Genomic DNA, 25,421 nt, shown 5'->3' with positions numbered 1-25,421 from the left:
CCAGGTTCCCCGTGGATCCGATACTGTGTGTCAATTTTCTTGGGGACCACAGGGACAGAGGGGATGCCAGTTCCAAATGAGGACTGCCTTGATTACCTCATGCAGGGGGGCTGTCACTGCCTCCTTAGGTGGAGAGGTGTAGTCCAGGACCTCGAGCATCTTAGCCCTGGGCTCATCCTCCACTTCTACTGGGAAGGGTATGGCCTCAGCCATTTTCCATACGAGGTGAAAGAGAGGCTTTCAGGTGGTGATAGCCTTCTTTCAGGTGGAGGGGAAGGTTCTGACGGAATACCAAAGGACTCTTTGGAGGAAAAATACCTGGGATCTTCTTCAGACTCCTCGGTGTCAGACAGCATTTCCCTCAGGGAGTGTTCGAGACTGTGCCCGCCTTGACTTCAAGGACCCATGGCATCGATAATGGCGTTGAGAAGTTGACTCTTGTCTTCGAGTCTGGCGAAGCTTCCTCTACCGACATCAAAGGAGAACCGGCCTGGGTAGTAGTTGACACTGGAACTACAAGCGGTGCTGGTGTCGGAGGCCACACTACGGGCAGGGGCCAGGCGGGGCCGCAGCGGAAGGCATGGTAGGTGCAGGCACCCCCGATGCCGATGCATATTGCTACATAATGGCCTCCAAAAGCTCTGGGAGCAAGGCCCGGATACGCTCGTTGAGAGCCGCCATCGATAAAGGCTGCGGGCTGGTGCGGGCTCAGGTTGCCTAACTGCCTGGGGTATGGGAGCAAGGTCTCGGCTGCTGGGAGACAGGCGTGCTGGCACCTCTTGAATGGAGGGGGAGCGCTCCTCCTGGCGCCGTCGCTTCTCGGGAGCCTGATCCCTCGACATCTCAGAGCTCCCGGCACCATGTGTTGAAGGAGATAGGTATTGGTGATTCTTGGCCTTCACCCGATGCACCTCACCGAGACTCATCAATGCCAATGAGGATAACGTGGAATCATGACGGTTTGGGGTTGGGTCCGACGATAGTCGGTCCCGGGGGGCCTGCACAGCAGGAGGCCTCGACACAGGTGGAGACCCAATCAATGCCTCACTACTCCCAGTGTCCCTGGGAGCAGCCATCCCTACCGTGACTTCCGATGTCGATGGCTCCATCGACGACACCAATCTCAATTCTTATGCCGAAGGACTGGACCGAGCTTCAAAAGGTTTCTCTGTCTGAGCTTCTCAGGAAATTTGCGTCTTTTTCTTCATATGAAGACAAAGGACGCAATTTGCCAGGCTATGGTCGGGCTCGAGGCACTGGATACACCAAGAATGTGTACTAGTACCCGAGATGGTCCGGTTGCATTGAGTACAATGCTTGAAGCCACTGGGAGTCTTCGATGACATGGAAGGGAAGATGGCTTTGGCAAAATCAAAAGGCTTGATTGTGCCTATGAAAAAAATAAAGGCACAAAAATAGGGGTTACCCTGGTCGAGCAAGCCTAAATATGGCCCACAACGAAAAAATAAAGGAAACTTAAACACAGGCCAATAACAACAAAAGAAAAATAAGGGTACCTTTTTAAAAACAAAAACAAAACAAAAGGATAATAAAGGGTAAAAGGCAAAAAAATAGCCTAAAGGCACTGACAAAAACAAGAAAGGCTCTTTCCCAGGCAGTAGAGGAGCCGCAGAGAGTACTGCTGCTCCTCATGTGAAAAAAAATGAACTGAGAAGCGCGGTTGCGTGGCAGGTGGAAAGGCACTCCGCCATGCACAGTGTGGTGCTGCACACGCATTAGAAGGCTCTAGCAAATGTTTTTCATATTTGCTATGCATTATGCCGGTTCCTGGGCCGACGTGGATCATCAACCCACTTGTTAGTATGATACAGCCTGCTTATCCTCAGAGAATGAAAGATCCCCTGAACTCTGAGGAAGATGTGTTGCTAAGTCTTCTAGCCTGTACACAACCTGAGCCCGCTGCTACATGCTCGCCACTAGCAGGAAAGAAGCTGGTTCTTGTTCCTGTGGTGCAGCAGGCTATCAATTCAGTGGTTCAGACTCTGCCAAAGAAGGTTCATTGTTAGGTGCAGTTCAGGGGCTCTGGCCTGCTCCTGGAGAAACACTACTTGGATTAAGTCTGGAACCACGGAGACTCCAGTGGCGGCCTTAGATGGCTCTACAGATCTGCACACAAGAGAGGTGTTCCATCAGCAATAGTGACTTTGGAATCTATTTGGCAATTACCAAGGTGGATGCAACTGAGTAGAAAACTGAATTAAGTAGAGAAGGATTTGGAGGAAATAACAACTAGAGTGAATAATTTGGAAACTGACTCTATGGGAGTTTCAATTTTCAGTAGCAGAACTTGGGAAGAAGCTGTCTGAAGTTCAGTGTATACAGACTAAAATGTCTCAAGAGGTTTTACATTGAAGATATGAACAAATGGAGAGCAAGTTGAGGAGACTTAATTTACAATTTTTGACTTCCCATGTATGTCCTATATGACATTTAGGGACTTGTATTCTACTTGACCCTTAGAAAACAGCAAACCATGGGTCAGTCTGCTGGTGGCATTACAACTGTCTCACCTGACAGTTTGAATATAAAACTGATATATTGAAAACTGATATATTGGACACCTCCACTGAATATAGAAGATCGTGCGTCTCTACTTGCTTCATTTGTTTTTGAGACTGATAGAAACCAGGTTTGAACTTAGTTTTTCAACAAAGATCTGAACTGTTTTGGGGAAAAAAATATGTGGTGTTTCCCAGGGAGATTTAGGAAAGGTGTAAGCAGTTCCTTGCCCTGCATAATAGAGTTCTTCAGAATAATGGAGTTTTCTTCTTGAGGTTTCCTGTTAAGAGCTTGAGAAAATTTAATAATGTGTGATATGTTATCTTTGAACCTAAACAATTACAAGCTTTCTTAGATAATAAGTTTCCTACCTATCTGATAGCCGCTAGCTAGGCGGTTGAAAATCATTGATTTATAGGCTTTAATTATTTGCATGCTTGGTGACTATTGCTTTGTGGAGTGTGAAATGCTTTTTTTCTTATTTGTAATTCCTCTCAAATTCTTTCTAGGGTTCTTCTTCTTTTTATGGACTAAGGGGCAGTAATTTAGCATGTTTTCATTAAATGTTAATTGCCCTGTTTGCTGCATCAAGTGCTTTTGCTTGTATGTATTTTTGAAAATTTGCTATAAATAACAAGTTTTTTTTTGTAAGTAGAAGGGTGGTGGCAAGAAGGAAGCCACTACTTTTCCTTATAAATACCAGCACAAGTGGCCTTTGTACTTAAAATATGTGCTCCCTTATAAAATTACTCCCACTATATGCTCATAACATTTACAAATAAACAGGGGTCATTTGTAAGGATGTGGAAAAAGGTTTTGTGGTCTCATGGAATCAAAGTGGAACTTTTGGTCTCATTAAGTGACATAAAACAAACGGCACATTACCTTGTACAGCCATCCTGAAGTAATAGGTACTATTTGGCAGTATTATGTTGTGCTTATACTTTGCAGTGGCAGGAGCACGCAAGGTAGGCTTATGAAGACTAAGGAAAAGGTGAATGGTGAAATAGAGGGAAATAGGTCCCAGCCTGCCACAGACCTGGGACTGGGCAGAAGATTCACCTTTCATCAGGTGTTTTGTTTCATACAAAACAAAAGCAACAATCCAGTGGCTCAGCAAAAAGACACTGAATGTCCTCAAGCAGCCCAGTCAAATCTCAGACCTGGATCCATCAGAAAATCTGGCAAGGCTTGAAGACTGCTGTCCACAGATAAACCCTTGCCAACTTAAAAGAGTTTCATTCTTCAAGCAAAATGGGCAAACTTTTGTTATCTCACTGTGCAAAGTTGGTAAACACTTATCCTAAACAAATCCTGGCTGTTATCACTGCAAAGGGGGCTTCCAACAAGTATTGGTGTGAAGACTTATGCAATCAAGACTTTTTGGTATCTTTTTCTTAATTACTTTTGAATATTTCCATAATTGTTTTTAACTTTGAAAGTGTAGACTATGTTGTGGTGATCAGTGAGATAGCCTCCTATGTTAATCCATTTTTAGACTGCAAAATCTGAAAAATATACAAACATAGTAGATGATGACGCCAGAAAAAGACCTGCACGGTCCATCCAGTCTGCCCAACAAGATAACTCATATGTGCTACTTTTTGTGTGTACCTTACCTTGATTTGTATCTGTGTTTTTCAGGGCACAGACTGTATAAGTCTGCCCAGCACTAGCCCCGCCTCCCAACCACCAGCCCCTTGATTTGTATCTGTCATTTTCAGGGCACAGACCGTATAAGTCTGCCCAGCACTAGCCCCGCCTCCCAACCACCAGCCCCTTAATTTGTATCTGTCTTTTTCAGGGCACAGACCATATAGGTCTGTCCAGCACTAACCCCGCCTCCCAACCACCAGCCCCGCCTCTGCCATCCAATCTCCGCTAAGCTCCTGAGGATCCCTTCCTTCCGAACAGGATTCCTTTATGTTTATCCCACGCATGTTTGAATTCCATTACCGTTTTCATCTCCACCACCTCCCGTGGGAGGGCATTCCAAGCATCCACCACTCTCTCCGTGAAAAAATACTTCAGGCATTTCAGAAAGTAAGGATGTGCATGGGAAAAAATTTCTGTTCAACTTTTTTTCATCTTTTATTCACTTTGTTTTCAGATACTGATAGATTTGTTTCATTTGTTTTCATTAAAGCTAATGGGGCAAGCAATTTTGAAGTAGAACAACGGGGTTTTCCATCTATTTTCAACGAAACTTGTTTGAAACTGGAGTGAAAGAATAGTTTAGTGGTTAGAGCAGCAGGCTGAGAAGTAGAGTAGTCAGGACTCAAATCCCATTGATACTCCATTGCTTCAAGTACAAATTTGGAAAGCACTTGAACTGCTATTCAAAGGTATGAGCTAAATCCAGATATTTTTTAAAACGTGCTAGTGAGGGCCGCTGGGGATTGTCAGAGCTTGCAGTCTGCATCTCTCGCTAAATCCACAGTACCTAAGCCAGAGTATAATAATTTAAATAATGAAAGACCGTATTTTACCTCCAAGGAAAATAGCCTCCGCATACATGGACCACAGATAATGAAAACAAACTGAAATACCATGGTGCTTTTACAATGGCTGACTTTGTGCCACACTTGGAGTGACAGCTGACCTTATAACTCCACAGAGAGGCTAATTCCTAAGAAGCTTCTCATCCCAAATTTACAGACTTAAATTCCTGCTAAAATTTTGCATTTATTTGGAGCACTCTACCGTATAAGCTATTGTGTAAGATTATAAATGCAATACAAGCCCCCGCCCCAAAGTACCCCCCCCCCCCACCAAGGACTGCCTTATAATCCCTGGCGATCTAGTTTCAGGAGTGATTCCCCAGTTGTGGCAGCTGTTTTGAGAGCACAGCCAGAATGGGCTGGAGCAACTGGGGATAGCTCCTGCCTCAATTACACCACTAGACCACCAGGGATTGTAAGATAGGATCAGGGGTCCTAGGGTGGAAGGAGAAAGGCACTCAGGGAGGTCGTGGAGAAGAGGCAACTCCTGTTCAGGGAGGTCGTGGAGAAGAGGCAACTCCTGTTCAGGGGGGAGGGAGGAAGAAAAATGGGACAAAACACACATTTTCAACTTCCACTGAAAACACATGGTCATTTTTGGATGAAATGAAAAGCATGGCTAAAAATTAAACTAACCTTATGGACAAATCCAAAACCAGGCAAAAAAAAAAAAAAAAGATGGATTTTGGGCCAGTTTTGGTGCCGTAACCAAAACCAAGGCAAGCTCTGCAGGACTCCAGATGGATTTGATCTCCAGTGAGCCTTACTGTAACCACGTGAAAACATATGACTCTTTCCTGTACCAAAAACCTATGGGCACCTTTTACTAAGGTGTGCTAACAGATTTAGAGTATGCTAAATGCTAAGAAGTCCTCTGGGTTTATTAGTATTTAGCTTGGTTAGTACCCTAATAAAAGAAAATGCTTACAAAATAATAAATAGGTAGTACCTAACACTCTTGAGACTTAAACTATCTATTCAGATTCCTTAGACAGATGCTGGAAGAAGTGCCAGGGGGAGGGTATTCTACACAGTTGGTGGTCTTATTCAAAGGTGAAGACATTTTGGGTTGAGTTGGTGAGAAAAATAATGAAATTATCTGGAGAAAAGGTTAATTTGGAATCAAAAATCCAATTGTAGGGACGTGATTAAGGGGGAGGGGGATTTATCAAGGTATGGTAATAAAAGGCAAGTTTTCCCACACCTTGATTTATTATGGGAATCACCAATCTGCAGAACAACAGTTCCACAGATTGCTGACTACTATGGCAAATAAATAACACTGCTTGTAAGCCAACATTATTCTAGCAGCCTGGAGCATCGAACTGCCAAACTGCAGCCCATTGCTTCTGGCCATGACTTCCAGAGCTCTTCCTCAAAATACCAAGTCTAGACCCCTCCCAAAGTACAGCCCTCCCAACAAGATCCTCCTTTGAAATAGACTCCCCTTGTATTTCCTGGGTGGTCTAGGGGGGGGCCCTATGCAAGAGCGATCCCCATCCAAATAACGCTACTACCACTAGAACTCATATGTTCTACTTTATATGTTAAACCTAGTGGACCTACCGCCCAGGAACGCTAAGAGATCAGCCCGCAAATTCCTCAACCTGAACTTCCCCAGTTGCAAAGGACTTAAATATAAGCAGGCATACACCACTACCTTCTCTTACAAAAGTACACAGCTATGGAATGCGCTACCCACATCCCTAAAAACCATGGACAATCTAAGCAACTTCGCAAATCTTTGAAGACACATCTCTTCAATAGAGCCTACAAAAAGAACCCTTAAAGACACAAATCACCACACAACCCACCCAATCATATAAATATACCTCCTTCACTACCCTATCTAACACCCCCTACGCTATCTTCTAACATCTTCAGCTTATCACAGAATGTATCTTCTAATATCTTCGGCTTACCACCGAATGTATCTATTATCCTCTCATGTCTATGTCATAACAATACTCTGTAAGCCAAATTGAGCCTGCAAATAGGTGGGAAAATGTGGGGTACAAATAAAATAAATAATAATAATATAATGGCAGAAGAATAGAAACACAGAAACATGATGGCAGATAAAGGCCATATGACCCATCCAGTCTGTCCATCCTCTGTAACCCCCAATTCTACCTGTTCCTAAGCGATCCCACATGCTTATCCCATGCCTTTTTAAATTCTGGACCAGTCCTCGACTCCACCACCTCCACTGGGAGGCCATTCCACGCCTCCACCACCCCTTCTGTGAAATAATATTTCCTTAGGTTACTCCTAAGCTTATTCCCTCTTAACTTTGTCATATGCTCCCTCATTCTAGCGCTCTCCTTCATTTGAAAAAGGCTCTCTTCCTGTACATAAATGCCCTTGAGATATTTAAACATTTCTATCATGTCTCCTCCCTCTCTCCTCTCTTCCAGCGAATACATGTTGAGGTTCATAAGCCTGTCTCTATAATTTTTGCATTCAAGACCGCTTACTAATTTCGTAGCCGCCCTCTGGACTGACTCCATCCTGTTTATATCTTTCTGTAGGTGCAGTCTCTAGAACTGCACGCAGTACTCCAAATGGGGCCTCACCAGAGATGTATACAACGGCACTATCACCTCCTTTTTCCTGCTGGTCATGCCTCTCTTTATGCACCCAAGCATCCTTCTGGCTTTGGCCATCGCTTTTTCTACCTGTTTGAAAGCTTTAAGGTCATCAGACACAATCACCCCCAAGTCCCGCTCTTCCTTTGCTCACTGAAGCACTTCACCCCCTATACTGTACCGTTCCCTCGGATTTTTGCGACCCAAGTGAATGACCCTGCATTTTTTGGGATTAAACCTTAGTTGCCAAATATCGGTCCATTCCTCTAGCTTCACTATTTCCTTCTTCATGTCATTCACACCCTCCATGGTGTTCACCCTGTTGCAGAGTTTAGTATCATCCGCAAAGAGGCAAACCTTACCAGAAAGCTCTTCCGCAATATCGCTCACAAAGAGCCGGCCGTAGGACCAATCCCTGCGGTACTCCACTGATGACATCCTTTTCTTCAGAGCCAGCTCCACTTACCACTACCCTCTGTCTCCTACCATTCAACCAATTTTTAACCCAATCAGTTATTCTAGGTCCCATACCGAGGGCACTCAATTTATTTATCAGTCGCCTGTACAGAACCGTGTCAAAGGCTTTGCTGAAATCCAAGTATACCACATCAAGCGCCCCTCCCACATCCAAGTGTTTGGTCACCCAGTCGAAGAAGACAGATTCGTCTGACACGACCTGCCACTAGTGAAGCCACGCTGCTTCGGGTCCCGCATTCTATGTAGTTCAAGAAATCTCACAATCCTCCTCTTTAGAGGCGTTTCCATTAGCTTACTCACCACCAAGGTCAGACTGTAATTCCCAACCTCCTCCTTACTTCCACTGTTGTGCAAAGGAACCACATCCGCCCTTCTCCAGTCCACCGGGACCGCTCCAGTTTCTAAGGAAGCATTGAAGAGGTCCGTGAGCGGAGCCGACAGAACTTCTTTGAGTTCCTTAAGCACCCTCGGGTGTATCCCATCAGGCCCCATCACTCTGTCTACTTTTTGTTTTGCAAGCTCCTCATGAACACAGTCCTCCATAAACGGGTCTTGGACTACCATACATCCATCCCCTTTAGCCTTTGTTTTGTGCAGCCCTACCGCCGGTCTTTCAACTAAGTATCGCTCCTGGCCGGGGACCCCCACAGACCAACAGGGAATTAAGATATGAGCACAGAGGAGGAGGGTCCCATTGAAGTTCTGGGGCTTGATAGGGTAGGGGGTCTATTTTGGAGTGGCCTCAACTTCAAGGGGAGGGCATGGCTGGGAGCACTGGGCTGTGACTTAGCTACAAGCTGTAGTTATTTTACCATGATTTTAGGTCCATAACGTAATTTGCGGTGTGCACCCAGTGTTCATAGCAAGTTGATTATGGAATTTACATAGTAATGAGCTGCTTTACATGGATTTGCATGTTTTACATGTCATTACTATGTAACTCACAATGATTTACATATCGCCACAGTAGAGCAAGACAAGCTGTGTTAGGGTCCTTTAAGTTGTCTTAAGGGGCAAATAACATGATTTAAAGCCCTAATACAGTTTGACAACTCCCCCCCCTAAGTACAGAAAGATGAAATCTGATAAAAATGGGATAACTGATGCAAGATGTGCCTTAGCGTGGCATTGGAAAATGGTGGAAGCACTCATACCGTTATATTGATGATACAAATAGGGATTGATAGCAAGATTAGAAAAATGGCAGACATATGAAACAACAAGGAGTTTAGCTCAATATCTGGGGTAGTAAGTAATGAAAAGGAACTAAATCGAGTTGGTACTAGAAGGAACACAGAAATGAGAATAATATTTTTTGTAGAGATAAACAGGTTTTGGGACTTGGGGAGGGGGAGAAGTGGGCACTTAAGGGATTACTGACAGGACACAAACCCCCTAATTCTATAAAAGTCGCCCAAAATTGCATGCACAAATTTATCTGAATAACGAGATAATTAGCACCAATAACTGGCTTTTTAATAAGCAATTATTGGCAGTAATTAGATTTGACATTTACGTGCCTAAAATTTATACGCAATCTGAAAAAGGGGACACGGAAATGGGAGGGCGTTTCTAAAATAAACATGCATTGTTATAGAATATGCATCTAATTTAGGTGCATACATTTGAACCACATTTCAGTTTGTGCAAATGGCTGTGCCTAAAACTAGGTGCGATTCCAAGACATAAGCGCTATTCTATAACCTGCACCTAGATTTAAGCTCAGCTTATAGAATAGCACTTTATCGGTTCCCATTTTTTTTTTTGGCACCATATATAGAATCTAGCCCAAAGTATGTTTTGCTGAGAATTGCAGTGGGAAAAAATAAAATTTTGTTTTTATTGTGCAAAAAAAAAAAAAAAAAGAAAACTACAAAAAAATGTTGACATTTGATGACACCTGGGCTATGATTAGATGAGAGTGATATTTTGAGCAGAAACCTCACTTGTATTTAGGTGGGATAATTATTAAGGTGTGGTAAATTTTGGTTTTTACCACACTTTAATTCCCCATGGGAGTGATTAACTTGCTGTAGTTCAGTACCACAGGTCGCTGCTTTCAATCAACTTCACAAGCAGATTGTGCTGCAAAGCCATGATGACTACTGCTAGGGGTTGCTGGTGCTATTTTGTTTGTTTGTTTATTTTATTTAATTTATGTGCTCTTGTATCCCACTGTTATCCAAAAACAGGTTTTGGTTCAAAGTGGCTTACAATTTACAGTTAGGTGAAACTGCAATCATGGTTTACACTTGGGAAGTAGAAAGGACATTGATAGCTTATAGCTTGTAGAAAGAACATCAATAGTTTTATATAATTAGATTAGGAATTTTCTGAAGTAGGTGTTCATTTCTTTTCTGAGATGTAAGTTAGCTGTAGAATTTTTTGAAGAGGTAGATTTTCAGTTCTTTTCTGAATTGAAGATAATTGGTGATGCCTCTTGTGGCCTTTGGTATTGAGTTCCACCACTTGGACCCCAGGTAACTGAATCCTGCAGTGTATATGGTTGAACCTGATGCTGGCAAGGAGCAAGAGCAACTGGAGATTAATTCTTCCCTGACCCCGCTAGACAACAGGGGGTCAGGGAAGAAAGTAGGCTCGGGGGGGGGGGGGGGGGGAGTCTACAGGAGGGTTGGGGTGCTCTGGGTAACTGGGAGTAGGATCTTTGGAGCAGAAGGGAATATATTCAGGGGGAAGACATTCGGAGGCAGGCTGTGATCAGGAGCTTCGAGCTGAAGCATGAAAAAATACCACCATCTTTTTGCTACTGGTATTTTTTCAGGAATAACATTACTTACAGTGTTCACTGCAAGCTACATTATTCCATTTACATAGCAATGAACTGTTTTGCATGCCTTGCATTTCATTACTATCCAGCTTATAATCGAAATAGAAAAACGCCTATATTGTGACCCAAATCGGGAGATAGACGTTTATCTCACAAAAGCGAATAAAGCTGTATAATCGAAAGCCGAATTTGGACGTTTTCAACTGCACTCTGTCGCGGATGCGGACAAAGTTGATGGGGGTGTGTTGAAGGTGTGGTGAAGGCGGAACTGGGGCGTGGTTATCGGTCGATCAGAGATTGGCGCCTTTCGCCGATAATGGAAAAAAAATATGCGTTTTTAGTGAGAATTTAGGGCACTTTTCCTGGACCCTGTTTTTCCACAAATAAGGCCCCAAAAAGTGCCCTAAATGACCAGATGACCACTGGAGGGAATCGGGGATGACCTCCCCTGACTCCCCCAGTGGTCACAAACCCCCTCCCACCACAAAATATGCCGTTTCACAACTTTTTTTCACCCTCAAATGTCATACCCACCTCCCTGGCAGCAGTATGCAGGTCGCTGGAGCAGTTATTAGGGGGTGCAGTGGACTTCAGGCAGGTGGACCCAGGCCCATCCCTCCCCTACCTGTTACAATTGTGCTGCTTAATGCTTATTAGTCGTCCAACCCCCCAAACCCACTGTACCCACATGTAGGTGCCCCCCTTCACCCCTTAGGGCTATAGTAAAGGTGTAGACTTGTGGGCAGTGGGTTTTGAGGGGGATTTGGGGGGCTCAACACACAAGGGAAGGGTGCTATGCACCTAGGAGCTCTTTTACCTTTTTTTTTGTTTTTGTAAAAGTGCCCCCTAGGGTGCCCGGTTGGTACCCTGGCATGTGAGGGGGGACAGTGCACTACGAATCCTGGCCCCTCCCACGAACAAATGCCTTGGATTTATTCGTTTTTGAGCTGGGCGCTTTCATTTTCCATTATCGCTGAAAAACAAAAACGCCCAGCTCACAAATGGACGTCTATTTTTTTTCGAAAATACGGTTCGGTCCACCCCTTCACGGACCCATTCTCGGAGATAAACGCCCATGGAGATAGACGTTTTCGTTCAATTATGCCCCTCTATGTATCCCATAGTATATAATATTAGAAAGCATTATAGTAATATAACACACTTTATTGCCCATTGACATATGTTAAAGGGTTTTTTTTACTTCCTTTAACATTTCTCATGCTTCATTCACAGTGCATAGTTTCACTAATTTAATTGGTGAATATAGTGTGTGTGTGTGGGGGGGGGGGGGGGGGGGGTTCTAATACATTTCACTTCTGTGTAGTGCATAAGACAGACAAAATTGTATGGGAAAGCTGACCAGTGGCCCACTAGGGAGAAATGGATTATTAAGGGGCCTGCTTCGGTTTCAATTTTGCAGAAATTTGATCTAATAAAATTAGAACTGTACTGCGATTTAAGTAGGGTCTTACTTACGATGAAGTACAGTAAGTGAGGGGCATCTATTATTAATGGCATGCACATTAAAAGCCCATTAACTCTACTTAATCAAACAATGTCATGCACGCATATTTTTTTTACCTTTAGAATTTGGTGATGGGAACTGCTTTGCTAATATTATGATATATGCCTTTATCATTGTAATTTAAATTTTAATGCAACCCTAATAGCTCAACCCTGTGTCGTAGAAAGCACTTAAGAAACGCTTAGCCGTGCCACTTCATTTCATAAAACCGACTGCTGCACAATCAATTAGGCTTATGATTTATAGAACCAAACAGTTTATTTATTAACTTTCAAGAGACAAATGGCTTCAGTGAAAGCTGCAAATGTTTCAGATGAGCCGGGTTGCCTCTTGCTGTATTACTACTGCCAGCTAAACTTGATTATTTCAACGGCAAGACATCACAGAGCTTCACAGAGAATGGTATCACTTTCTAGGATCAGTTCATTGTCGTACACATGCTGACTGATGTACATAATTGCTGAATAACCAACTCTACAGTAGGCTGTTTCTGCTAAGATAACAATACTGCAATAATTATTACCTGTATCCATCAATAAAACTGGCATTGATATAGTCAGAGCCTTCTACACCTCGAATTGGCTGTAAGCATACTCTTGTGGATTCATATGGCATAATATTAACAAGGCGATTTTTGAATTTATTACATGGAAGATTGGCACTGATGAATCTTGAAGTGTGAGCTTTGGAGCTAGCAAGACGCTGTTTAGAAACAAGAAAAAAAGCTGTTAAAAATGAATGTCAAATTTTTGTACATATGGTTTGAGTACAATCCCCCCGATATGCAGTCTGAAGTCGGCAGCGCTTTGACTGCCCACTGACACCATTGAACCCTGTTATTCAGCTCCGGGACTTATGGCGACCAGCACTGAATATCTAGCACATGACTAATTAAGTCGATATTCAGACTTATCTGGCCAAGACTTAGCAGGCAAAGATAGGCCTGCTTTTTATGCAGCCTTAATTGGCTGCTAAGTGTGGCCAGTTAAGTTCCGAATATCGGGGCATAACTGGTCACGCCCTTGGAATGCCTCCACCATTGCTGGCTTTATTTTGGACTCCAATTGGGCATTTTCAGGGGTGGTAACCAGTTAAATGCCACTAAAAATGGCTGGTTACTCACCGAGACGCAAGTTAACTGGTCGGTGGCTATTCCCGTCCAGTTAACTCACACTGAATATCTCAACTAAATTTACTCTCTTTTAACATCTACTATGATTCTTCATTTGCCAAATCACATATTAGCGTTTCCTGATATGAACTTAAGAGTAGTCAAACTGGATAACAGACAAATGGTCCATTTAGCCCAGTATCCTGTTTCCAACAGTAGCCAATCCAATCACAAGTACCTGATGTCATTAAAAGACAGAATACAGGAGATAAGAAAAAAAAACAATTAAACAGCTCCATGGTATAGATGCACAGGAGATTGGCATCTTTCAGTGGAAAGGGGAATCTGGAATAAAGGGTCATAGGATGAACATAAAAGAGGATTAACTGTGGAGCAATCTAGGAAAAATTTATTTATAGCAAGAATAGTTGTTGTATGGGTCAGCCTACAAGTGGAGAAGTAATGGAGACAAAGATGGTGTCTGAATTTAAATATGAAGCATGCACAGAGGATCTCAGAGAGAGGATGGGCAGATTATATTAGCTCTGCGGTTTCTATCTGCAATCACTGTTTTTTTAACTTTATGATTTATTGAATGTTGTTGTAAACTGCTTTGCAGCCTTCTTTGAGATAGGCAGTCTATATGATAGATAAATAAGTAATGTTCCCTCTCTCCAAGGGGGTCTTTTACAAAGCAACAGTAAGTACAGTACAACGTGGGTTTACCACACGCTAAAATGGAACTACCGCCGGTGGTAGTTCCAGCTGGAGTGAGCACCATTTCTGGCGCTCTGTGACATTTTTTTCCCTAGCACGGCGTTAACCCGGTGGTAATTGGGCATTGCTGCGTGCTGCCTGGTTACCACTGGGCTACCATGGGAGCCCTTACTGCCACCTCAATGATGGTGGTGGTAAGTGCTCCCCGCCGCATTGTCACTTGGTAAGAGTTATCTTACCGCATAGCCACTTTTGGGGGGGGTATTTTACAAGTTGTGGTAGAAAGAGCCCTGGTTTATGGGAAAAATGGCCCCCGTCGATATCACAGGGCCCTTTTTCTCGCAGCTTTGTAAAAAGACCCCCTAAGTTTCTTAGAAATAATCAGCCCAAACAGGAAAAAGTAGAGGCTGATCAAAGGATGAATCTAACATTTGGGCTGTTATGAAGAAATACTTTATTGATGCAGATATTAAAGGACCCGACACGGTCTGTGTTTCGGCGTATCACACCACCTACATCAGGGGTCAAGTGAATAATTCATCCGAAGGAACATATTCTTAAGTACTGCAAATGTCAAGCCAAAGCGCTATGATTCAGTCGGACATAGAGCTTTTCAGTGTTGGCTCAATTCGTCCGTGTCTGTTGATCAGCCCGACTGAATCATAGCACTTTGGCTTGACATTTACAGTATTTACGCTTCAGTTGGTGCAAATGGCCTGCCTAAAGTTAGGTGCAACTCCTGAGCATAAGTGCTATTCTATAAACTGCCCCTAACTTTAAGAACATCTTATAGCATAGCGTTTTTTTTCGAAGACATATATATAATTCATCCCTATTTGCAGATCTCCAGCTTTTAGGCACTTGTTTTTGTGTTATGCTAGTATTGTATAAAGGAAAGTAGGTGCCTATGTTCCTTTATAGAAAAGGCTCCTACTAAGGATGATGAGTTTTGATATCCATACATTTTGTATAAAAACTAGAAGATAAGTAATGAGCATGAAATCAAAAACTTTCTCTAGAGATACAGAATGTCATCAAACCTCTTGATAATTCAGGACTGATCTATTTTTGTCGAGTAAGGTACTAAAACAGAAATGTCTGTATTTCTAACTCTAGGAAAGAATGTGAGGTCAATGCAACTACTTAAATCCTCATTTATAACAACAAAGCTCTGACAGATTCACAAGGCAGGAAAAAAAATATCTTTATAAACAAGGTTTTTGGAACCTGATTAGAAGAATGGGATAGAACCTTTGCCAAAAACATAGATTAATTCACCAATAAAATCTCTCTTTTAAATACCTTAAATTCCAACTCCATTCCTGTGACATTCTCTCCTGGCTCTATTTGTGTCAGCTTCTGAATATATGCATACAGGTTTCTGGCTGGCACTTCGGTATTTCCACATGTTACTGCTTCGAGCAGTGCATCATGGATAAAGATGTATTGGTCCTCTGTCTGAACCATGTAATTCCTCTGAGCTCTCATTAGAGTTACGTGACCATAAATATCTACAGTTTTTTCATGTTTTATTCTCTCCAACATGGCATCTATCACAATGAAGCAGCCAGTCCTGCCGACTCCAGCACTGTAACAGAAGAGAAAAAAATACAAGATGTCAATTAACAGATGCAGTGAGGTCAATATATATAATTTGGTATGACTAATTTAGATGGTTTCAAATTATACAGTATACATATTCATATTTGTGCAGGCCTATTTTGCAAAGGTCGCCTAACTCTGAAAAAGGATGCCCCAGATGAAATGTCCTGGGTATTTAAAAAAAGACTTGCCTTTATTATTGCAGCTGGTAGAAACAGCAGTTACAAACTCAATTTTTGCTCATTTTTCTACACTGTTCTATAGAATACAGATGGCCAAATTTCAGTGAAGATATCCTGTTTCCTGATTCATCGTAACTGTTGTTGTAATCTGCTTTGGAAAGCCTGGTGTTACAAAAATGGAATATACTGAAATTAAATGGAAGTAAAATTAAACTCTCCTTTCATTGGGGCACAGGGAATCACATCTTCACTTCATCTATTTTGTAGAAGTTTACATTTTAGATACCCAAATGGATTATTCTGTTTTGAGCATGTTTCATGGACAAGTGGTTTTATAAGTCAAAATAATAATAAATATTTTGCTTTGTGCCGCTCTCTTTTGATTAAGTATAACTAAATGGGCTATAAGCCCCTAATACAGTCCATTGGTTTTCTTATATTTTGTTCTGTGCCAAAACGGAAAACTCCTATCTCTTCTATCTGGTCGATAATAAAAGGAGCTGATTGTGAACACTACCCACCCTAAAAAGTTGTTTTGTGGCTGTACATGAGGAATTGTGATATTGAATAAATAAGTATGTATTTTTATTCCTGGTCATGCATCCAAAGGTTATATAATCCTTTCAAGAAAGCCAGTTAATTGTTTAACTTATAAGTGGAACATAACCACAGAGGCATGGTATGGTTGCATTTTCAATATGGTAATAATACTAGAGCCCAGCTAAGTAACAGATTATTTTGAGTTAGTCTTCAGTGGACCAAACTTGCTTTCCTTGTGCTGTCACCATCCAGCTGGATAGGCAGTGTCTTAAACAGTGGAGGATAAAGGATTTTTTTTAACATTTATATCCCACATTATCCTAAGCAAATTCAGGTTCAATGTGCCTTACATTTGAAAATACAGTGAGACAGAATAATAGAATTCAGTTATATCATTGGGAACAAGTAGATGGGTATGTCTGAAAAATTAAAGTTGGGATTAGCATATATACCCAACTGAGCATTTAAAAGTCTGTCCTTTAATGATGCCACATGTTCAGAAATCATAGCTATAAGTATAGACAGTTATTCAAATATTATCAGATGCACACACAAGAACAGGCATCCATAAACATACTGCAAAAGTAAACAACTTATACAGAGTACATCAAAAACTTAATTTTTATTTTCTAATTTCCATCTTCCAGACAGCAGCTGTACAGATCAGCAGGACCCAAAGCAGTCCAAAACAATTAAAGTCAGAAACAACACAGTTTATACCTAATTGTTCAACCACCTTTACATGCAAAACCTTGTGCATGTAAGGTCTGGATAAACAAATTAAAACAAAGTTTAAAGCAAATGCCCTTAATATGTAATGTTTGATAGCAACAATGAAACAGTGATGGAATACTCACATTGCAAGCAGCCTGAGCCAACAGATTATTTTCCACTGAACATAATTAACTTTGTATGCACTTGGTGGCTTAGTGTGCTGAACTGGACAATGTTGGCATATTTAGACTGACTCTGGACAAAACATCTGCATGAAGGAAGCCCTTCCCTCATTATTCAATACCCCCCTGTGATATAGTAGTAATAAAAAAGGGCAAGTGCATTTTTATAATATATCACTGAATTCCACAAAACAGAAGGAGCAAGTTCTCACATGCCATCTTTTTCTTTTGATGTAGGCACAGGAAAAAAAGGCATTAAATGCTCACAGGTTTCAACCTAATTAATGTTTAAAAAAATTGTACTTATAAAAAGTAAGTCTTAATGTTAAGCACGAGATTCTCATAGCATAACTGCACCTCCTTCCCCACAGCCACCTCCCTAAGCTAGCAAGCATTTTTTTAAAGTTCCTTCCCCATCCTCTTCCTCCGCTCCGAGTTCGGACTGGTGGATCTATCCACACTTTCTTTATTGTTGGTAGTATTTTAATTTGATCTTGCAAATATTTTCATACATGCCATTGCAGGCTTGTACAGCATATGGATGTACATAGAGAAAGGACGTATTGGTTTCATCAGAGTAGTACTTGGTTCTAAATTGTAAATCATTGTGCCATTTTGAGGGGCTGGTTATAGGGACACTCTGTATTTGTGCAGAGATGTTTTTACCTAGTAAAGGGCCAGCAAAACAGACATCATGTTATGAGAATCAGGTGCTTAACAATCAGACTTACTATTTATAAGTACAATTTTTTTAAAAAGCATTAATTAGGTTGAAACCTGGGCACATTTAACGTCTTTTTTTGAAAATAATAATAATAATAATATGCTGATGATTATGCTGCTGATACTGATTATGTGGCTGATTATGATTACAAAATCAATATTCATAAAAACCTTATTAATATTCATATATACCTTGTTAATATTAATATTTGGCTTTTTTGTGGGCTACGTTTGGCCACAAATTTGGCTGGAACCATTTTCACCATTTGGCAACTCTGCCTGAATAGTGCAAGGGCAGTCTGTGGTGATATTCAGTGGTGATGGCTGGTTAAGTGCCGCTGAATATCAATGGTTAGGTAGCCAGAGTGGATTTAACCTGGCAGGAGCCTCCCCTGATGGTTAAATCCTTTTATATATCGGGTGGTAAACTTAAATTGGAAAATAGCACTTAGAGCTGTACTAAATTTTCTTTTATAACATGCAACAGAAAATACTCTCAACAGTGTGTGAATGCTATTGGTGAGCATGTCAACCCATAAAACTGTAGTTACTGTATGTTAATAGCATTTTGTTTTTGCTAAATAACCTGGTGCCAGGACAAAATTATCATGTATATTCTAAACTGATCTTGAGCAGTCATCTTTTCCTCATGGCTCAGCTTTCTTGCTGAAAATCTATACATACGTAAGCCTGGTGCACAGGGCTGCCTGGGACTGTTAAAGGCAGATTAGGAAATCATCTGGACTGCAGGAGGGAAGAGATTTGCAAAAGAGAAAAAAATAGACCTAAAGCAAGTTTGTCAAGTATCAGCCAAAGAGGAGAACAACTGGCATCAGAAGACGCCTTGGCCAGGCCTGGCACATTCATCAGTGTCACTAGCAGGGTAAATCTGCCAGCCCTGGTTCAGAGGAAACTATTTGATTATTCCCTTCTACAAGCACCCTGCAGTGTTGGCATGCTGAGCTGTTTATGCTGAAGCCTTCTGTTGCCTTTGGACTAAGGACGTAGCCATCGGTGGGCCTTAGGGGCCTGTGCCCCACCACTTCTGGCTCAGGCTCCCTCTACCACCACCATCATCACCACAACAGCCAATCACAGAACATCAGTATTTCCTTCTATTACTCACAATTGCCTAGCTCTGTGCAGGAAATTTGAACTGGGTCACTCAGAAAAACATACAGTAGCTGGAGTCTTTCCTTTGCTTTCCTTTTTATAATTGCCTGTCACATCTGCTGTTGATGGGTCAGGTGTTGGCCCTTTCTCCATGTAAACTACATAACCCCTACTGATAAGCTACATACCTCTGTTCCCTTGCATTCCTAGTGTGCTCCTCAGGCTGAGGAAAGGCTCTGGTGTTTGACTTTAAAAAAATGGGGTAGAATATAACAAAAAAATCCCCCAAGGGCACAGTTGGTCTCCTGGCTCTGGATTAAATTAAAAAAAAAAAAAATCAGCAGCTCATCCACGCCACAGGATAGGATTGTTCCTACTCTCCAGAAGAGAAAGGAGAGTGAGGTCTTGTACTGGCCAAGCTCCCCTGGGACAAAGTGGATAAAACAGGAGGGTACAGGGAATGTGCAGACCAGTGTAACTTCTGCCAAGGCTTGGTCTGACAATATCCAAAACAGAGTTCTCTGCTCTGTCCCCTCCCTATTCCTAATTATGGCAGGGCACTGGTAAAACTCCCCTTAAAGTTTGCTCTACTTAGGGCTCTTTATTATCTTTGCTTGATGTCTTTCTACATCTAAGATGGCTGTATCTTATTTAAAATTATGCCAGGAAGATAGGGAAGGACAGATGTTGATGCTAGGGGGGAAGAGGGTGAGAGAAACAATGGATGATTAGGACGCCAAGGATTGAAGGGAAAAGCATATGGTCACTGATCACTGCTGTGTGTTCCTGGACTGTCCTACCCTCTTCTCAGCCCAATCCTTCCCTCTCGCCTTTCGTTTTTTTTAATCGTCTCCTTTTTTATCCTATCCTATTATATATTGTAATTCCTTTCATTAACTATATTATATTTATTTTTTTACCATTTGTAAACCATCTTGACAGGCTCCTTTTTGGGTAAGACATCTAATTTTAATAAATGTGAAACTTGATGTGCTCTAGCTTTGTACAGTCACGCAGATTTGTGGGGTGTGAGGAAAGCTGCAGTTGAACATTTTGGATGGGAGAGGAAGAAAAAGGGGAAACGGGACTTAATATACTGCCTTTCTAAGGTTTTTGCAACTACATTCAAAGTGGTTTACATATATTCAGGTACTTATTTTGTACCAGGGGCAATGGAGGGTTAAGTGACTTGCCCAGAGTCACAAGGAGCTGCAGTGGGGATTAAACTCAGTTTCCCAGGATCAAAGTCTACTGCACTAACCACTAGCTACTCCTCCACTTCCAAGGAGGGAAGGTATGGTTCAGACATGATACCTACTGCTCACCCGTATTAACATTGGGCCTCCCAAAAAATCAGTTCCAACTGTGTCCCTATTTTGGTTTGGCTAACCACAGCAATGCCGTATGCCAGCAAAGCAAGCTAAGGTGACTGATATTGCCAAGTGTCACACCTTTTGAAGCTATTTCCCTGTCTTTCACAGTGTTTAATCTATCTATAGCACAAGAAAAAAAAAGGTAAGAGGACCACAGATCAGAGATGGAAGGCCTGGAGTGGGGCATCCAAACTTGGATGGAAAGAGGTTGCCTAGTGACCTTAACTTCTTGTTCCCACTCACCCCTCGACCCTATATAGGTCATCCAAATTTGGGTGCAGAGTCCAGGTCTGCGCACAAATTAGTTAACAATCCGCTAACAAGGACTTACATGTGGATCTGCCTGCTTATTATTCTGTAACATTGCATGCCTAAATTGTCTGCTGTGCGTCAAAGGGGGCGTGGCCATAGGAGGTACATGGGGGGGGGGGGGGGGGGGTTGGGGCAGTGGCGTAGCCAGACCTTGACATGGAGGGGGTCCAGATCCCAAAGTGGGGGAGTAAATTTTAGCCCATCTCCCCACCGCCGCCCCCTGTTGCCGCCTCCTCACATACCTTGGTTGGTGGGGGTTGGGGACCCCCACCAGCTGAAGCTCTTGTCCAGTGCTGGTCTCCGCCACACTGCCTGCCCTGCTCTTCCCCTCATGTTGCGTGAAACTGAACATGCGCGGTTGCCCCAATCTGCCCATGCCCCTCTCAGGACCATGCTCCCCTTGCAGTTGCACACTATGGATTTTGCACGCACAGGGCCAGATTCTATATAAGGCATCTAAAAAATCCACATGGTAAACATTTTCACCTAAGCATATTCTAAAAGCAGTGCCTAGATTTAGGCGCGGAATATAGAATATGCTTAGTTGATACCTCAGCGCCTAAAACTGCGCACATCCATTTATACCAATAAAAATGTGGCGTAAATCCCTGCACATAGATTTACACGCTCTGGGCCATATTCTATAACTACATGCGTAAATTTTGGAATGCCCATTTCCAGGACCATAGCCATGCCCCTCATGCGCTATTATAGAATGTGCCTGCGCATTATATAGAGTCCAGGGGACAATTAATAGAATCCCAACTAAGAGCAGTTACATGTGTAACTGCTAATTAGTACCAGTGCACTTTTCTAGCGAAAAAGGTGCCAGTACTCAAATGCTAGGCCACCCTTCAGGAGTGGGGGTAATCACTGAGGGACCCTCCCCACAATAGCCAGGCCCCCTGCAACCAGTCACAGAACCTATGAGAAGGCAGAATTGGTGTGTAGAGCCTGAGCTCTTTCATTAAAACTTGAGGTCCATGGGTCAATTTTAGCAGACAATGGAAAAGGTGCCGGTACTCAGTACCCCCAAGTACCCCCTCAAAAAAAGCCCTGATTAGTACCAATTAACATCAATTATAGCCAATAATTGTTTGTTAATGCTAATGAGCAGCTAATTATTATATTAAGTTGTATGCTAAGCATACAACGGTGCAAGCATGTTTATAGAATTAGGGGGTATCTGCAATGCAGTTAATACATGATACTTTTTTTTTCAATTTGTTAATTGTATGGGAAGATGCTGGGGATGCCCCCGCCAGTTGCAGAAGAAGTTTTGCAGTTCCTGTATGTTAATCTTGGTAAGTGCAAAACTTAAGGCAATTTAATAATTTACTCCCTAATTCTCAAACGTTGCGCACACTCTCCCGGATTATATATAGTGCGACTTAAATTGTGTGTGCAAATCCAGTAGTATTCTTGATTTGCGCATGCAACTTAGTTAACAAGCCAATCAGCGCAGATAATTGCTAATTAACAAGCAATTACTGACACTAATTGACATTAACTAGAATTTACACACACAACATGAGGCGTGTAAATTCTAAGTCACATAGTTGAATAGGGGCGTGGAAAGAGTGGGTTGTGGGCATTTCTAAAATCTATGTGCATTGTTAGGTCCATGCTTAAATTTAGGTGGTGGCATTTACAGTAAGTTTTACTTGGCGTAACTGGCCGCGACTAAATTTAGTCACATGGACGTGCATGTGGAGTATTCTATAAACCGCGCAGAAATTTAGGCATACTTTAAAGAATACACCTAGGTGTATTTTTTTGTGCCATATATATAATCTAATCTACTGTGTGCAAAATTGTGTGCATATGTTATAGAATACTTGCAATTACATGAGTAATTTAATTACCTAATTCATCCTTAATTGGCACTAAGGGGCAATAGTTGCTGTCACGTGGCACTAATTGCATTAAATTTGCACTTACACATGTAACCACAGTAAATCTACTATTCTATAATGCTAGCTCCTAAATTCTACAGCATACAACTGCAAAGCGGATGTACATGTGGACAGCATGGATGGGTCCCATATGTACATGTGCAATTTACAGAATACTCTGTGCGTGTATTTACACCTGCCATAGGGCTCATACTTAAATGCTGGCACATAAAAGCTGATTTATGCTCTACTTTACAATGGCATCTGGGCACCCAGTTACTGTTACAAAATACAACTTAGCACCCACCATTTTATGCTCATTTTGGCACCTATTCAAAGTGAATGAGCTGTGTCAGCACCAGCGCACAGCCAGCTGCGCTAGCAGCTTAGTAAACCCCAGCGTTAGTGTTTTAAAAATTGTCAGAGGTTTTTATTGTCTTATTCACTTATTTTATGTATGTGTGTTTTATCGATATGTATGTTTTATCTATGATCGGTCAAGAATTGTAGCTTATCCTGCTTATAATCGAATGAGAAAAACGCCCAAGTTCCGACCTAAATCGGGAGATGGACGTTTATCTCACAAAAATGAATAAAGCAGTATAATCGAAAGCCGATTTTTGGACGTTTTCAACTGCAATCCGTCACGGATGCGGACAAAGTTGATGGGGGCGTGTCAGAGGTGTGGCGAAGGCGGAACTGGGGCGTGGTTATCTGACGAACAGAGATGGGCGCATTTCACCGATAATGGGAAAAAAGTATGCGTTTTTAGCTAGAATTTAGGACACTTTTCCTGGACCCTGTTTTTTCACGAATAAGGCCCCAAAAAGTGCCCTAAATGACCAGATGACCACTGGAGGGAATCGGGGATGACCTCCCCTGACTCCCCCAGTGGTCACTAACCCCCTCCCACCACAAAAAATGAAGTTTCTCAACTTTTTATTTTCACCCTCAAATGTCATACCCAGCTCCCTGGCAGCAGTATGCAGGTCACTGGAGGAGTTGTTAGGGGGTGCAGTGGACTTCAGGCAGGTGGACCCAGGCCCATCCCCCCTACCTGTTACAATTGTGCTGCTTAATGCTTATTAGTCGTCCAACCCCCCCAAACCCACTGTACCCACATGTAGGTGCCCCCCTTCACCCCTTAGGGCTATAGTAATGGTGTAGACTTGTGGGCAGTGGGTTTTGAGGGGGATTTGGGGGGCTCAACACACAAGGGAAGGGTGCTATGCACCTGGGAGCTCTTTTACCTTTTTTTTTGTTTTTGTAAAAGTGCCCCCTAGGGTGCCCGGTTGGTGTCCTGGCATGTGAGGGGGACCAGTGCACTATGAATCCTGGCCCCTCCCACGAACAAATGCCTTGGATTTATTCGTTTTTGAGCTGGGCGCTTTCATTTTCCATTATCGCTGAAAAACAAAAACGCCCAGCTCACACATCGTTGAATAAAACATGGGCGTCTATTTTTTCCCAAAATACGGTTCGGTCCGCCCCTTCACGGACCCGTTCTTGGAGATTAACGCCCATGGAGATAGGCGTTTTCGTTCAATTATGCCCCTCTAAGTGAACTAAATTTTTTTATAACTAAAGTAATAAGAATTTGACACTTAATCCGAGGCAGATGTTAAATTTTCAACCTTAGTTAAAAACGTAAAGATAGTCACCTATATGCAAGTATCAAGTTGTGAACAACTTAGGGGGCTGCACTTGTGTGATGCTTTCTTGGCAGAATGTTAGTAGGGTGGTTTGCCATGTCTTCCCCAGCTGTTTTTACTTCACTGCTAAGGCTGGGTGCTCATTTACTGACTGAAAGTGGATGGATGGTTGAGTTGGCCTGAGGTTGGTGACCTGACAGATATCCCAGGGCCCAATGCTCAAAACTCTGGCGCTAGAGGCAAGAGCACACATCCTATAGTGCAAAAACAGCACTGAAAACTAGCCCCCCCCCCCCAATGCCCAAAGCAAATGGTATGCAAACTTTATTTGCAATAGTAAAGCAAAACTCCTGTGTGCATGCACCAGGCAAAGCAGGAAGTGAACAGCACATTGGCACCCTTGCCCCATGAAATATTAGCTCCCCCACCCCCACACACAAATTTCTGCAGTTTGAATCCCCTAGCAGGCTCACACCAAAGTGCAGGAAAACAAGTGCCAATGCCCGCCCTCACCCCTGGCTTTGCTTGGACTTGCAGACGTTTTTTTTTTCTCACTATCAACACAACAGGCTGCATGGGCTTCGTTCTCCTTTCCAAAGAAGCCAACAACTGGCAATTTAATGTGAAAAATACAGAAGAAATCTTCTCCTCAAAACCCGAACATCACCTGGAGTTGTGTTTTTGGCATTAAGGCCAGCATTAGTTTCTGCGCTGTCTTCTGAGCATTCTGAGTGAATACATAATCACCTGATTTGAATCCATTTCAATGCATTTAAATACAATTTGCACTGATCTTCAGTGCACAGATTAGCACATGTTCTAGAACCATGTTTCCCAAGTCCAGTCCTGGAGTACCCCTTGCCAGTCAGGTTTTCAGGATATCCACAATGAATATGCTTTCTAAGG

At 42.4% G+C, this 25,421-nt stretch overlaps 1 protein-coding gene across 12 annotated transcripts in view; it reads right to left on the bottom strand.

Moving 5' to 3' along the window:
• PTPRD (protein tyrosine phosphatase receptor type D) overlaps positions 1-25,421 on the bottom strand; it is a 1,064,164-nt gene that overhangs the window by 48,593 nt on the left and 990,150 nt on the right. For all 12 annotated transcript variants that reach the window (XM_030194293.1, XM_030194296.1, XM_030194294.1 and 9 more), the window contains 2 exons: positions 15,530-15,815; positions 12,923-13,101 (listed from right to left, as the gene is read on the bottom strand). In XM_030194293.1, coding sequence (XP_030050153.1) covers positions 12,923-13,101; positions 15,530-15,815 — 465 coding nt within the window. The remainder of the gene's footprint in view (positions 1-12,922; positions 13,102-15,529; positions 15,816-25,421) is intronic.

This window comes from Microcaecilia unicolor, chromosome 2 (genome assembly GCF_901765095.1).
Source record: "Microcaecilia unicolor chromosome 2, aMicUni1.1, whole genome shotgun sequence".
Lineage (NCBI taxonomy): Eukaryota > Metazoa > Chordata > Amphibia > Gymnophiona > Siphonopidae > Microcaecilia > Microcaecilia unicolor.
The sequence above is the reverse complement of the archived record's forward strand: the minus strand, read 5'-3'. Positions and strand labels throughout refer to the sequence as shown.